This window comes from Miniopterus schreibersii (genome assembly GCF_964146895.1).
Source record: "Miniopterus schreibersii genome assembly, chromosome: 2".
In the NCBI taxonomy this organism is placed as follows: domain Eukaryota; kingdom Metazoa; phylum Chordata; class Mammalia; order Chiroptera; family Miniopteridae; genus Miniopterus; species Miniopterus schreibersii.
In genome coordinates this window covers 38,108,677-38,123,045 of record NC_138102.1, presented here as the reverse complement: position 1 = coordinate 38,123,045, position 14,369 = coordinate 38,108,677, and the positions used below count along the sequence as shown (strand labels likewise).

The window sequence follows — 14,369 nt, the reverse complement described above, 5'->3', positions numbered from 1 at the left end:
GGAGAGCTACTGAAATAACACTAGAAACCACTCAGAATAGGCCCAGAGAGAATAAACTGCAAATATGCAGAGGCAGCAGTAATAACTGAAAGAGTGGGCTCACAAAATTGCATGCAGAACAGGCACTGAGATTTACCTCCATTAGTTCTGTTGGACATAATTCTTACCTTTATATCTATTGGGCTACCAAGATATTGGATGAAAGATACTGTCATTTATAGATTAGAATCTATAAGGCAATCTCTTCGATGTTCAAGGAGCTATGTAGGTCAACAGATGAACACAACAAGATGGGTCATGGTGCTACAGGATGATTCTGAGAGAAGCAAAGAGCTTACAAGATTTGTAATTCACATCTTTTGAGGTTTCTTTAGGGAATGACATCAGCTAAAGTGGCTAAAAAATTCCAAAACTCCACCCTTACATAAAAACAATGAAAAACTGGAAAACCTGTGGGAATTGCAGCAACCCTGTGAATGCTTATTCAAGAAACATGGCTGAATCTCACCAAGAACAGTGACATTTGTGGTGTTATAACTTACCCTAGTCCCATCTCCTTTTCCCAAGCTTTGAAAATGACAGGTCACATTCCAGTACAAATATTGGAGGGAACAGAACAGACCTCACGCTGGAAGAACTGTAATTTTTTGTTTAAACTATCTGATAACCTGCTGAAAAGGCTTGTCTTTATCCTGACTAACTCATAACTTGCCTACTGTTAAAACTGCTCCCTCAACTTGTGGAATTTATAGGAAAAGTTTTAGTCATTCCTGCTCAAAGTAATAAAAACCATCTGGGACAAACTACAGAGTAATAAAAAACCTAGAAAGGAAGGGCCAGGGGATGAGATGTTTTGGGAAATAGGGTTTTGAGAAGTTCTGACATATTCCTGGAAATCTAAAAGGCTATGTACCTGTCCAGGGATATGCACATGCTCAGGACAGACCAGAGAAGGCCCTAAGTTGTCACCTCTGCTTGACTTTGAAGCTCTGTGCAAATACGAAGTGAAGGCTAAGGCAGAGATGCAAACTACCTGGCTGGGTGTTCAACATGTGCTGTTCCTCCTCCCTCCATCTGCCACACACACAGAGCCCCTCTGCAAAGACTGGGAGGCATTTTGGTTCCAGGCATTTAAGTAAATCTCTGTCCACTATTTTATAGATGACTAGGCTAATATAATAGAGACTTCTGTGGCCACACATGAAAAAGAATACAGACTTGTCAAAATTAGTTCAGAGCAGTCACTGAACAAATAACAAAAACAATAGTAAACAGCAACAACAACAAACCATAGCAGACTTCCAGAAGTGCCTCACTATAATATACAAAATGTCCAGTATTCAACAAAAAAATTAAAAGGCAATGAAAAGTCCTAAAATAAACATAAGAAAACAATTCCGTTTACAATAGCATCAAGAAGGGTAAAATATCTAAAAATAAATTTAACTAGTATGAGGCTTATACACTGAAAGCTACAAAACATCATTGAAAAAAAAAATGAAAGACCTAAATAAATAGAAAGGCATCCCATGTTCATGAATCAGAACTTAATATTTTTAATAGCAATACTCTTCAAATTGATCTACAAATTCAACAAAATCTCAATAAAAGTTCCAACTTCCTCTTTTGCAGAAATAGACAAATCCCATAATCCAACAATCTTAAACCAGTGTGCCACAAGAATTTTTAAAACATGCAACACTGGACTATTTAGTCAGGGCCAATGACCACTTTTCCCTTAGATTGTCAAATGAAAACATGACAACAGCCAACACAATAATAGCCATCTGGTGTGAATGCCGTCTTGAACCATAAATTACAGGTCATATAATAGAGTTGCATTTTACTGGTCATGTTGCATAATAAGGTTGCGGCTGATTGGTTAATTTTTGGTACCCAAACTCTTTATATACAAGTATAGGTACCTGATTTTTTAAAAAGTCACTTTGGAGCAAAAAGGGCAGGCAATTACTATTATTGTTATTTTTTTGTAAATCAAAAGTATACCTATTTTTTTGTCAGATCGACAAAAAATATATTTTTTGGTGTGCACAAAGCAAAATTTTAGTAATTAGTTTATGTGTGCCATGACATGAAAAAGGTTGAAAACACTGCCATAGTCCATAATGAAAGGCAAGGATCCCAGGATTGCCAAAACAATCTTGAAGAGATTAACCAAAGAACTTACATGCATATATGCACAACTCATGGACACAGACCATAGTGCGGTGAAGGCCTGGGGGGGTAGGGGGGAAGCGGGGAAGAGAGGATCAATGGGGAAAAAGGCAGGATATCTAATACTTTCAACAATACAGATGAATAAAAATAAATAAATAAAAAGAATCAAACAGTGTGGTGCAGGCATAAAGAGACAGATAATGGAATCAAACTCAGAGTCCATAAACCCACATGTCTATGGTCAACTGATTGAAGACATCATTATGGGACTTAGGGAAACTTGCATAACACTCTGGGACTCATTGTGGATAGCAAGTTACTATATATATATTTGATTTTAGAGAGAGGAAAGGAGAGGGAGAGAAAAAAACATCAATGCGAGAGAGAAACATTGATCCTGCATGCACCTGGACGAGGACTGAACCTGCAACCTAGACATGTGCCCTGACTGGGAATCGAACCAGTGACCATTCAGTGCACAAGACAATGCTCAACCAAGTGAGCCACACAAGCCAGGGTGTAAGTTAAATTCTTAACCTGGTTAAAGAACTCATATCCTCTGCCTGTGTCTACCGGTGCCTTTTTTTTTTTTTTAAATCGTATCACTGTCATCTCGATGACAATAACAAAAACTTAGAATTGTTCTGATATACTGACAAATGGCTAGGGTGACTTGGGAACATTAAAGAAGAAGAAGAAAAAAAAGCAAGCACCCCAGGAATGTCTAGATCATCAACATAATTGGATAGAAAATACTAGCAGCTGGGGGCAGGGATAGTTTTGGTAGAATATTACCAAAGCCCCCTTCACTGTGAGTGGTCTGGCACAGTGGACTGAAAATGAATTACAATCCAACAGAGCCAAACATTCAATCATGTGGTTGTTTTTGTTGACTCTTAACAAAACCTTAGTGATACCTGAAGTATTATAGCAAGAGTGGAAACAAACAACTAAATTAGATAAAATTTAAATTGTGACTCCTGCTGTTTTGGACAGAAAACCCTGGAACGGTAAACCAGGGATCTCTTGAGTTCTTACTCAACTTTCATTCAGTAACTTTAAAGAAATAAACTGCCAAGGTTCGTTTTGGAGAAGGTATAAACACAGGGGTCCAAAGTGATGCAACTCAGTGACTCAACTTTCTCTGTAAAGATAAAAAGTGGGGAGACAGATGCAGGGGGAGAAAAAGAATTAAAAGCAATGTATTGCTTTCATTCATGAATAGCTGTTTCGTCATTAAGGTATTCAATCAATTTTCTGAGTGATTCCTATATAATAGGATCTGATGCTTGTTTTTTGTAGAGCTTACATTCCACTGGAAGAAAATTATAAACAAATAAATACACACCATATTAGGTGGTAGCAAATGCTATGAAGCAAAATTAAACCTTATGTGAGTTAATTTTGCTGCTCTAACACAGGCCAAGTTAAAAAGAGTAAGGAGACCTCAGAACTCTGCATTTTGTGCCAGTTAATTTTTTTTAAAGGTATCTGAAGAATAAAGTACTGGAAATAATTTTTTATTCAAAGCAGGTACCTTCCAAGTAAAAAATGAAAAGCATTAAATTGAGACAAAAAACTTCCCTGAATAGTATGCAAAAAATAAATAAATAAATTTTAAAAATTAAACTATTATTCAGCCTTAAAAAAGAAAGAAATTTTGACACGTTACAGCATGGATAAACCTTGAAAACATTATGCAAATAAGCCAGGTGTAAATGGACAAATAATGTATGGTTCCACTTACATGAAGTACTTAGAACAGGCAAATTCATAAAGACAAAAAGCAGAACAGAGGTTACTGGAGAAGGGAACAGAGACTGTTTTATGAGTATAGTTTCTGTTTGGAGTGATGAAAAAGTTCTGGAAATGGATAATGGTGATTGTTGTACAACACTGTAAATGTACTTAATGACACTGAATTTCATAATTAAAAGAGCCTATCTTATGTTCTTTATATTTTCCTTCAGTAAAAAATTACTTTGTTACATTTTCAGATAGAAGTACCTTAGAAAAGAATGCCGCCCTAGCCCGTCTGGCTCAGTGGTTATAGTGTCAGCTGTGGACTGAAGGGTTGGGGGTTCAATTCTGGTCAAGGGCATGTACCTCGGTTGCAGGCTCGATCCCTGGCCCCAGTCAGGGCGGCATGTGGGAGGCACCAATCAATGAGTCTCTCTAACATCGATGTTTGTTTCCCTTTCTCTCTCTCTCTCTCTCCCCCCCCCCCGCCCCTCTGAAAAGCAATGGAAAAAATGTCCTTGGGTGAGGAGGAAGATGATGATGATAATAATAATAATAATGAAAAGAATACCTCCTGAAGGTGTCTAAGAGTTGGACAAGAGCACAGGAGACTTTATAGCAGTGTAGAAGAAAACTTGAGGCAAGGGAAATGTGACTGCAAAGAGTGGGCACAATGGGAACAGCAGTAGGGCTGCTTCTCTGACACGGTGTGACTGTCCTCTACTGTCACTGGTACAGGACCAGTATGTTATTTTATAAATGGAGCTGCAAAGTTCCTTTATTGATCTATTTCTTTCATTTGTTTGTTAATCCTCACTCTTAAGATATTTTTCTCCATTGATTTTTTTAGAGAGAGTAGGAGGGGGAGAAACAGAGAGAGAGAAACATGGATGTGAGACACATAGATTGGTTGCCTCCTACACACACCCCAACTGGGCAAGGGATCAAGCCTGCAACCGAAGTACTGCTGCTGACCAGGAATCAAGGCTCCAACCACTGAGCCAAACCGGCTAGGGCTGATCTATTTCTTAGTTCCAGAACAGCCTTGAAAATTACTACCCTCATTTTCTCAGTGTGACTCACACTCCCAGCATTCTTCTACAAATGTTAAAAAGTATAAATGCTTAAAATAAAAAGCATAAACTATTAAGATTATAACATGGACATTCCTTTTTCTGATAAAACATTTTTAGAAAAGTCATCTATTATTGAGCTAAAAGATAATCAAATAGAAGTAGAATCTAGCCAATGAAAGAATATGGTCTAATGAGTAGTAAAAACAGCTACAATAAATGTGGAACAAGTTAGTCAGTGTTCTATCATGGTAACTAATTAACAACTTCTGTGGCTTTTCTTGAGTCTGAGGGCTTTGATGTTCATGGTGCTGCTATCATTCCACGAATCTTAGATGGTGGACTAAATTTATAAGTGGGAAGGCTATTCAGGTTTCCTCTGGACTCCACCCTCTCTCCCTCTGCTATTACTTTGTCCTCTTTTGCTCTAATAAATCATAACCACAAGTATAACAATTTCTAGGCTTTTTGAATCCTTTTAGCAATCACCAAACTTGATGGTATTCTTGGGGACTCCTTGACACAACGTGTATTTTAAAAAATCATCTAGGATAGTTAAGAAAAGCTTCTCTCAGGAAATATGTTTAGAGTTGAAGTCTAAAAAAAAAAGTTGAACGGGTAGAAAGAGGAAAATTTGCTTTTCAAGCACGAGATAAGGGATAGTGGGGAAAAGTCTATTTCATAGTCTAAGAAATTGAAGGAGTAGACCATTTATAGCCTCATAGGCCATACTAAGGACTGTTTCTGTGCTTTAAACAAGGGATAGCGATGTGATCAGATTTCAAAACCTTCACTTAGGCAGAATTACACAGACCAGAATTGAGAAGCGCACTGAAAATGCTCTAGGCAATCATTATATTAAGGTGGCAATCTTACATTCCTCAGATATAACTATTTGGTGTTTTGTTGTTGCTATTGTTCATGTGGTACATTTATTGCTGTTTGTTTTGTTTTTACCTTTAAAGCTAGAAAGGATACTGAACTAGTGAGTAGGGATTCTCATGAGGAAAAGCAGAGAATACAAGGATGGGGAAAGAAGACACAAGAGTGAGAGGGGATGAATCAGTATTTTTACTTTCTCTTCTGAGTTCTGCTATACAACCTCTTTCAAATTCCTTAAATTTATTTGAAAGCCTGACAATATCTGGTTTTATATTAAGTCTTAAATCTACTAAAGGTTTTAAAACAGGAATTACATGAGCACTTACCATTATTGAAGAATGCCTAATATCTAATATATAGTTATTGTTCCAAACACGTGAATTTAATTTTAAAAATTCGGTCATATGTTCTCTGCTCATCCCAAGATTGCGAAGGCCATTCATTATTTTTCCTTCTAGCTTCAGCATATCCAAAATACTTCACATTTAAATAAAAGAGATAAGTTTTATTTTGATTTGCCAACATTTTAAAAAGTCCTTTAAAGTTTATAGCTTTCTCAAGCATTAGAAACTAGTTTCACTGGTATTTTTATTAATAACAGGAAAACATATATTTAAATTAAACTCATTAACAAATAAGGCAAGGAGTTCTAATTAGTTATCCAGGTTAAAGTTATGTTCAGGGTTCTTTGTTTTTGTTTTTAGTGGTTAATAAAATCTTATTTAAAAGATAAGACAACAAGGAACAAGATATATTGATTGTATTCCTTACCTAAGAAGCAAGAATATGCTCACCCCTGAGCAAGCCAAAAATGAAGGGAAAAATATACTATGTTACTCTTTTGATAAATCTAGTACAAAAACAAGATCAAGCATGACCTAAAATATACAATTTTAGCACAGAGAAAGTCCTATTAAAGCATGAAAGTTCACATCTGTTTAGAATAAACATTAAAATTTCTAATTACATATATAATTTGAGAGCTCTTAAATATGAAAGAAAGTATTACTGCTAAAAATAACATCAATAAATAACCCTACTGACTTCCACTTTCACAAATGAATGGAATCAGAATAAAGCAATATATAAATTTTAGAATACAGTTTTCAGGGAGAACTACAGAGATCCACATTTTAAAAAGTACAGATCTGATATGTGAACTCTTAAATGTTTGAAGCTGACCTGTGTAACTTCAGCTCTGCATGTCTGTATCCTAGATAGTTCTGCTCACTGCTCTACAAAGGAAACTTTTTACCCCCCAAAATAAAATCTATTAGTAGGTGAGTGTGATAAAAAGAGCTTGTATATCACAAGTCACTAATCTAATAATAAGATTTAGTCTGGGCTGGAGCACTACTCCATCTGTGGCTTCTTGAAGTTCTTAACCTCTTTAGTCTATAATTTCTCATTTATAAAATAAAAAATTTGGATTGCATTGCCAATTTTATGATGCTTACTGATCAGATACTTTTTATGTAATAGCATTTAAATATTCTCCATGGTTTTTACAGCTATAGTTATCATCTTTGTTACCTCAACTTAGTTTCCTAGGAAATCCACTAATAGAAAAGTTAGTTACAAGGTACACTGGAAAAGATATGAGATTTCCAAACCTGCTACTATTTGCTAGCTGTGTCCCTATCTTTGTGTGAGATCTCTCCGAGTCTGTTTCCCCATCTATATAAAAAGAACAGTCATAATCATTTTATAGGGTATTAATATTGAATTAATTTATTGCTGGGCACACAGTTGCCCTCAATAAGCATTAGTTTCCTCCTGGCTCTTCCTAAATCATGAATTCTGTATATTAATTAAAAAAAAATTTTGGGTTCTTTAAATATGCTATATTTATTTATCAGTAAAACTCCTTGTATCTCTGGATTTCTAAATAATTGCTCATGCTTCTCTTTTAAATACATAGCTACTATCTTTAGATTTGCTTAGAACCCTCCGCTGGCTCTTCCTGCCCTTGAGATAGAAGCCCGTAATTTGAAACCTGGTTCCATATCTGATCCTTGCCCACGTGAGTGACTTCAGTTTCCTCCATCTCCTCCTCTCTCCAGTCTGTCCATACTAGATTTTCCATTTTCTCAAATATGCCATGCTTGCAAATGCTCCATTCCTCCATTTGCCTGATTCATCCTTTAAGTCTTAGCTTAAATACCACTTCCATGGAAAAATCTGATATCCATTGTCCCTACATTCCATCAAAAACTCATTTAAATCTCTGGAGTTATAAATTCCCAAAGCACTGCACTTTATCTTTTATAAACCTTATCACGCTGTAATTATCTAATATAAGTTATTCCACTAGACTGTGAATTTCACTCAGGCTACACCCCAAATATCAAGCAGTTTCTATAGATAGTAGGCACTCACGTACTAAATTGAATTTTAATACTGAATTGATTTTATAATATTGAATCTTAATGTTGCTTGCATTAAAAATACGTATTTACCAAGAGGTGAAAATAACTGAGCCAGATAACTTCATTACAATTCAGAAAAATTTACACAAGTGGGGATATCAAGACAACTTTATTACTTCTTTCTTGCAGTTATTTGTAGTGACACCATTCAAGCACATACAGGTTGGCTATCAAAATGAGTAATACCCACTTTGTACCAGTTTCTGTCTGGTCAAGTATGTGGCTGAGGGGACTGCTTAGAGATAAAAATGTATTAATGGCTCTAACGTAGATCTATAAGGCAACTTTTATGAAATCCTCAACTTCACTCAGTCCTACCTGCCTTTCTCCCTGTTCACTACCACAGCCTCCTACTGTCTTAACCTCTCTGGGGGTGAGAGAGAGGCTTGGGCACAGCCTTGACTGAACCAATGCTGACCTAACCCATAGAGGTTTATCTCCAGGGTCAGAGGAAGAAGGGCTAGGTCGTGGGCGTAGGATCAGTTCCCACAACCCCAAAAGGCAATGAGAGACTGGAGGTAGGAAGTGCAAAATAATTACTTACTCCTTCCCCCCAGCTTTTTAACCCCAAATGCACCTCTCTCTAGATTTAGGATATAACTTCAGTAATATGACAGTTTTCTTCCTTTCCTCTTTCCTGTATCATTTTCTTCCATTCATCAACCTCTTCACACTGATTTGACCTGCATGTTCTGATCTTTTTTCGGATAACCTCTTTGTTTATTTTGTACTAAAAATGTCATAAGATAAAAATATCCTCATATATTTTCTTTTCCTCTAAGGGAATTATAGTATCTACAACTATTGATCATGTCAATGAGGAACAAAAATGTATCACACTTTTTGCAGTTCACTAATTACCAGGTGAAAGAGCCAAGGGGGATATATTTGTTGAATAACCTACAGCCTTTCTAAATTATACATTAAAATGTTCCCGCTATGAAAATTTCCCATACCTTGACAAAGTAACTTTCCACAACCTACCTACCATTTCTCTGCTTTTTAAAAACCTGTTTCACTGTGAGCACAGATGTAACTTTTGTCCCTCTAAAGTTTACAGGCCAGAAGCTAACAACTGTTTTACTCTTTCTGAGCGTAGTACTTACCCTATGTATCTTAGGTTATCACTTTCCCAATACTAGGTCCAAGGATTCAACTAAATAAAGAGAAAAGCCTACTCCACTTCTCAGTCTTTCCTGTATTTTCCTATATATTGTCAAACTGGTAAGAAAATATAATAAACAATTATTTAAGTTTAATAAAATATATTCAACTGTATTAAAACTGAAAGTCTGGCCAAGCTGGTGGGGCTCAGTGGTTGAGCATCGACCCATGAATCAGGAGGTCACAGTTTGATTCCCAGTCAGGGCACATGCCCAGGTTGTGGGCTTGATCCCCAGCAGGGGCGTGCAGGAGGCAGCCAATCAGCATCACTGATGTTTCTCTCTCTCTCCCCCTCTCCCTTCTTCTCTCTGAAATCAATAAAAACATACTTAAAAAAACAAAAAACACACAAAAAAACACATGAATGTCTGAAGTAAAGTATTATGCTCACAAAAAATTTACTTCATATTCTAAATGTTAATTTTTAAAGTACTTTTATGCTTCTCTTTAAAAATAAAATAAATTCAATTGATTTCTTTTTTTGGCTTATGACTGATTTATGGGCCAGTGGCCATGATGAATAAAAGACTATCTAATTCTGCCCTAGAAAAAGAATTTTTTTGACCTAAGGAAAAAACACCTTGAATTCTATAATGTCAAATTTCCTTTCTGGCAGATTCAAGCACTTTAAATTCTTCCTGTTAATTTCTTTTTTCTGAAGAAATGCCTCATGCTTTCAGTCCCTTTCTGGAGGGTAGAGCTCCCTGGCTGCTCAGCCCAGTGCCAAGAAACTTCCTTGCTAAAGGATAAATCTCCTCTTCAATGAAAGACAGTTTCAACGAATGAGATAAGTATTAGGTCTAAAATTCAGAAACTTCAGTTTTCTCAACAAATGTCTCCAAGTTCTCTCCCAGTTTTGACATTCTAAGACACTTAAGAGAGTATTCTACAGAAATAACAGAGTGTTTTATTCAGTAAAAAACATGTGTTTGCTTTACCTTTAAAGTGATTATTTGAATTTTGACAAATACTAAGTTCAGGGCAATATTACCTTTATATAAGCCACAGTTAGTTTGTATCAATAATTCAATACTTACCTAAAAGGATCAGGAGCATCTATGTCAACACGAAGTCCATTTATATACAGACACGCATCACCTGGCTGAATTTCAAATCTGCTGCGAAGATCCTTGAAATAGAGCAGAATAATAAATAGTTAACCAAGTCACATTATAATAGCGACCAATGTCACAAGTCAGCAAACTTTAGAGTCAGATAGTAAATGTTTTAGGCTTTGCAGGCCATATCTGTGATGCAACCACTCAACTGTCCTTGTAGCACAAAAGCAGACAAAGACAAGATATAAACAAGGGGCATGACTATCTTCCAATAAAACTTTTATTTATACAAACTGGTGGCAGGCCAGATTTGACTCACAGGTGGGTAGTAGTTGGCCCATCCTAATCTAGTGATGGGCACCTGATGACAGGTCTGAGACAGGAATACTTGAATATTTTGATTTTGCAATATGTGATATTACAGTTCTAATGCTACAATGACTACTTGACTCCTATATTATATATATATATATGTGTGTGTGTGTGTGTGTGTGTGTGTATATATATATATATATATATATATAGTGTGAGTGTGTATGTGTGCACTTACACAATTAGAATTTGATAGTTGGCACATTCCATTTCCTTAATATTCTAGGACTCAAAATTTAGATGTATGTGTAAATATTTCAAGATCACTCTAAATTCATAAAGGTTTCTATTAAAGCAGTGTTTCAATATTTACTACCTTTACTTTTCATTCAGTATTTCTCAAGGGCCTACTGTGTGCTAGAAATAACTCCAGGCACTAGGGTAGTAATAAAAGTAAAAAAGGTATTGTCCTTGCCAGTACTGCAGTTATTAAGATCACCGTGAGGTAGTCAGATCTTTAAATCTTAGTCTTGCTACTTAATAGTGGGAAAATTTGGGGAAATTTACTTAGCTTCCATAAGTCTCAGTTTTCTCATCTGTAAAATGGAGTACTTACATCTATCTCACTGGTGTGTTATAAAGTTTAAGTATAACCTATGCCTGTGTCCAGTCACATATTCAGTACTCACAAATAAAGCCTTTATATTACAATTATCAGTGTAGGTAAATTGGTTTAGGAAAAGATCACATGATAACTGACCTAACAGAGATCTGTATAAATTATTCTAGAAAGACGGACAAAGAAGATAACTTAAAGAGATTTGGAGAAGACGTGACAGAGGTAAATTTTTCTGTGTTTACCACTCACCATGGCAGGTGAGTTACATACAGAGAAGGGAGAGGCGGAACTAAACATGTAACAGGAAAGAAAATATTTCCACTGGATTTATGCAGAATACTGCCAAGAGGTTAAAGCCTAACATGCGAAAGTTCATAGGTAAAATATTGATTTGTCTCTAGCTCTGTCTCAGGCTCTCCCAGCACTTCATTTGGTTTAGGCAACTCAATTCGAAGTGGAAAACATATCAAGCACACAACCCATCCTAAACTAATTCCCTCAGGAATACTTAAGCCAAACACAGTGCCTTGAACAAAGAAGATGCTCAAAAAGGGTAATAAATTGAATTTAATTGCTGAAATGCTATCAATCTACTGACAAATTCTTTCTCCTTCCCCTCAGAGAGGTAGCCTTAAGTCCTGGCAAATTATCCTGAGTGTATGATTTCCGGCAGTCTTTCTCAAATCAAAAGGTAAGAATTCAGTTTTAGCAATATGATGGACCAGAGATTCCCAAAATCCTCCTTCTAAAGGAAATATCAAAAATTGCTAGATTAAAATATTAATAATGCCCTCTAAATGAATGGTTTAGCTTTTAAAAGTAAAGATTTCACCTAAGGGCAGAGAAGTAGTAGAAATAGAAGTCCAAGAATGTGAACAATTTTAGGTCCCTAAAGCTTGGATTTCTAAAGGCTAGTCTCAAAAGGACAGGAAGCAAGGCCTTAGGCTCACCGAGGGCACGGTGTAGGGTTAGAGATAGCCTTGTGCACACAAAGAAATGCTCCACTCTCAGTGAAAACAAATTACCCAGCAGAACCAGCCCAGAAATGTGTTGATCTCACCTTGGTTATGTCTTCCTTAAGAATTCATTGCCTCTGGTTTATCTTCATATGGATTGGGGGCTTGGAATGCTCACTATTTTTAAGGTCCAAAAAATATACACAGACTTTTTATTTAATGTGGAATTAAGCTGGGAGTGCTCTTAGCCTTTTAGCAGAAAGAAATATAAGTCCCCATTGAAAAATATGACTTCAAGAAAAGAGGGAACAAATGTCCTACAACAGATCCCTTTAACAGCCAATGGAGCTAAACCATTACCTGAAGCTAACCATTTCCAACTGATTGGATCTCAGATGACTGGTTGAGCTTTATAATGGTAAACTGGTTTATACACATGTCTGGAGGTCCCTAAACAAAAACTATATGCATTCTGAATTTAAAATTTGAACAAATCAGATATAAATCTTAATATAGGAAGGTTGGGGTTTTTTCAGGATGTGAAAAAAAATTCTAAAAGAATGTTTTACAGAGAACTTTTGGAGAGGTTATTCTAATCAAGAGAATTTTTCTGGAACTGTAAAATTCTCATACAATCTAAGTAATTAGTTGACATAATTAGAAGAGGTGTGAACTTCTTTTTGGATTAGGTGTAATCCTTTATTTAGGTTTTATATTTAAGTATCTTGCCTGATTTTTGTGTAACTATGTAATTTAAATGTTTACACTGCTGACACAAAACTAGAAAGTTAGCAGGCTACCTGATCATGTCTCCATTTTTTCCTCTTCCTTCTAAACAAAAAATGTTATGCAATATAACATAACAGCTCTTACAGTAAACAATAAGACACAAGCATTGGATTAACTTATTTAATTATCACCAAAAGCAGATTCTGGCTGATCTCTGAGTAAATTAACAAGAATCATTAACTTCGAAGGGAAACGTGCTGTACTTGAAACCAAACTAAAATTCACTTATATAACTTTAGCAGTCATAGTTTTGGAATAATCTTTGCATGAGTCCCAAGTCAAAACTAAATAAAAGCCTATACACAAAGAAAAAGCAAAACAACAAAAAGACACCCCTATACACAGAGAATTCTTATGCTCATTCCAGGACCTTTTTCTACCCTGTCTCCAGCCCCTATCCCTGGCCCACAGGGGTAACTGTTTTACTTTTCCCCCCCAAAGTTTTTTGTTCATCCTTCTGGTGCTCCTTTATGCAAATACTAACACCCAACTTAAACCACTTGAACAGAGATACCCCTACCCCAAACCTATAAACACACTACACTAATGTCCTCCTTTTGAGACACTAACAAGAGTCTATGAAAGGGAAATAGTAAGAGTAATTAGGAGAATTACAGAAAGGAGTAACACCACAACTCAGTTTTGAAAGACAAGAATTTGTTAGGGGTCATAAAGAACACCTCAGGTGTGGATGATGTGTTATGGTTCCTAACACCCATGTCCTATGAACTACGCATCTACTTCTTCATCACTGTGCTTGTCACCATCAGAACAGCTGACATTTACTGAGCACTGATCCTGTCTCAGTGTGACAGGCACTGCTGGCTGGCTAATCCAGCACCATTCCTAACCCCCATCCCCTCACTTCTCCTCCGCTTGCCTCAATTACTAGGAAAGTAAACACTGACTTTTCTACCCTTCCTTGCAGCTAGGGATAGCCACATCACAACATTTTGACCAATGAGATGAAAGTCAAAGTTGGCTGAAGTGTTCCAGGAAGGCTTTAGTGAGGATGAATGTGTGATACCATCTTCCTGCCTCCTCTGCTTTGCATTCATGTAAGTCTGGAGCTGTTGGAGCCATTTTGCAACCATAAAAGGATAAAACTATGCCTGCAGCCACCTACTTTAAGGCTTCTTTTTATCTAAGAAAATTAAACTACTTTTGGG

At 36.3% G+C, this 14,369-nt stretch overlaps 1 protein-coding gene across 1 annotated transcript in view; it reads right to left on the bottom strand.

The window, feature by feature from the left end:
- The window catches only part of UGGT2 (UDP-glucose glycoprotein glucosyltransferase 2), a 133,221-nt gene that overhangs the window by 83,681 nt on the left and 35,171 nt on the right, over positions 1-14,369 (bottom strand). Inside the window, exons 11-12 of the mRNA XM_081127976.1 lie at positions 10,504-10,595; positions 6,200-6,350 (exon numbers count right to left, since the gene is read on the bottom strand). Coding sequence (XP_080984102.1) covers positions 6,200-6,350; positions 10,504-10,595 — 243 coding nt within the window. The remainder of the gene's footprint in view (positions 1-6,199; positions 6,351-10,503; positions 10,596-14,369) is intronic.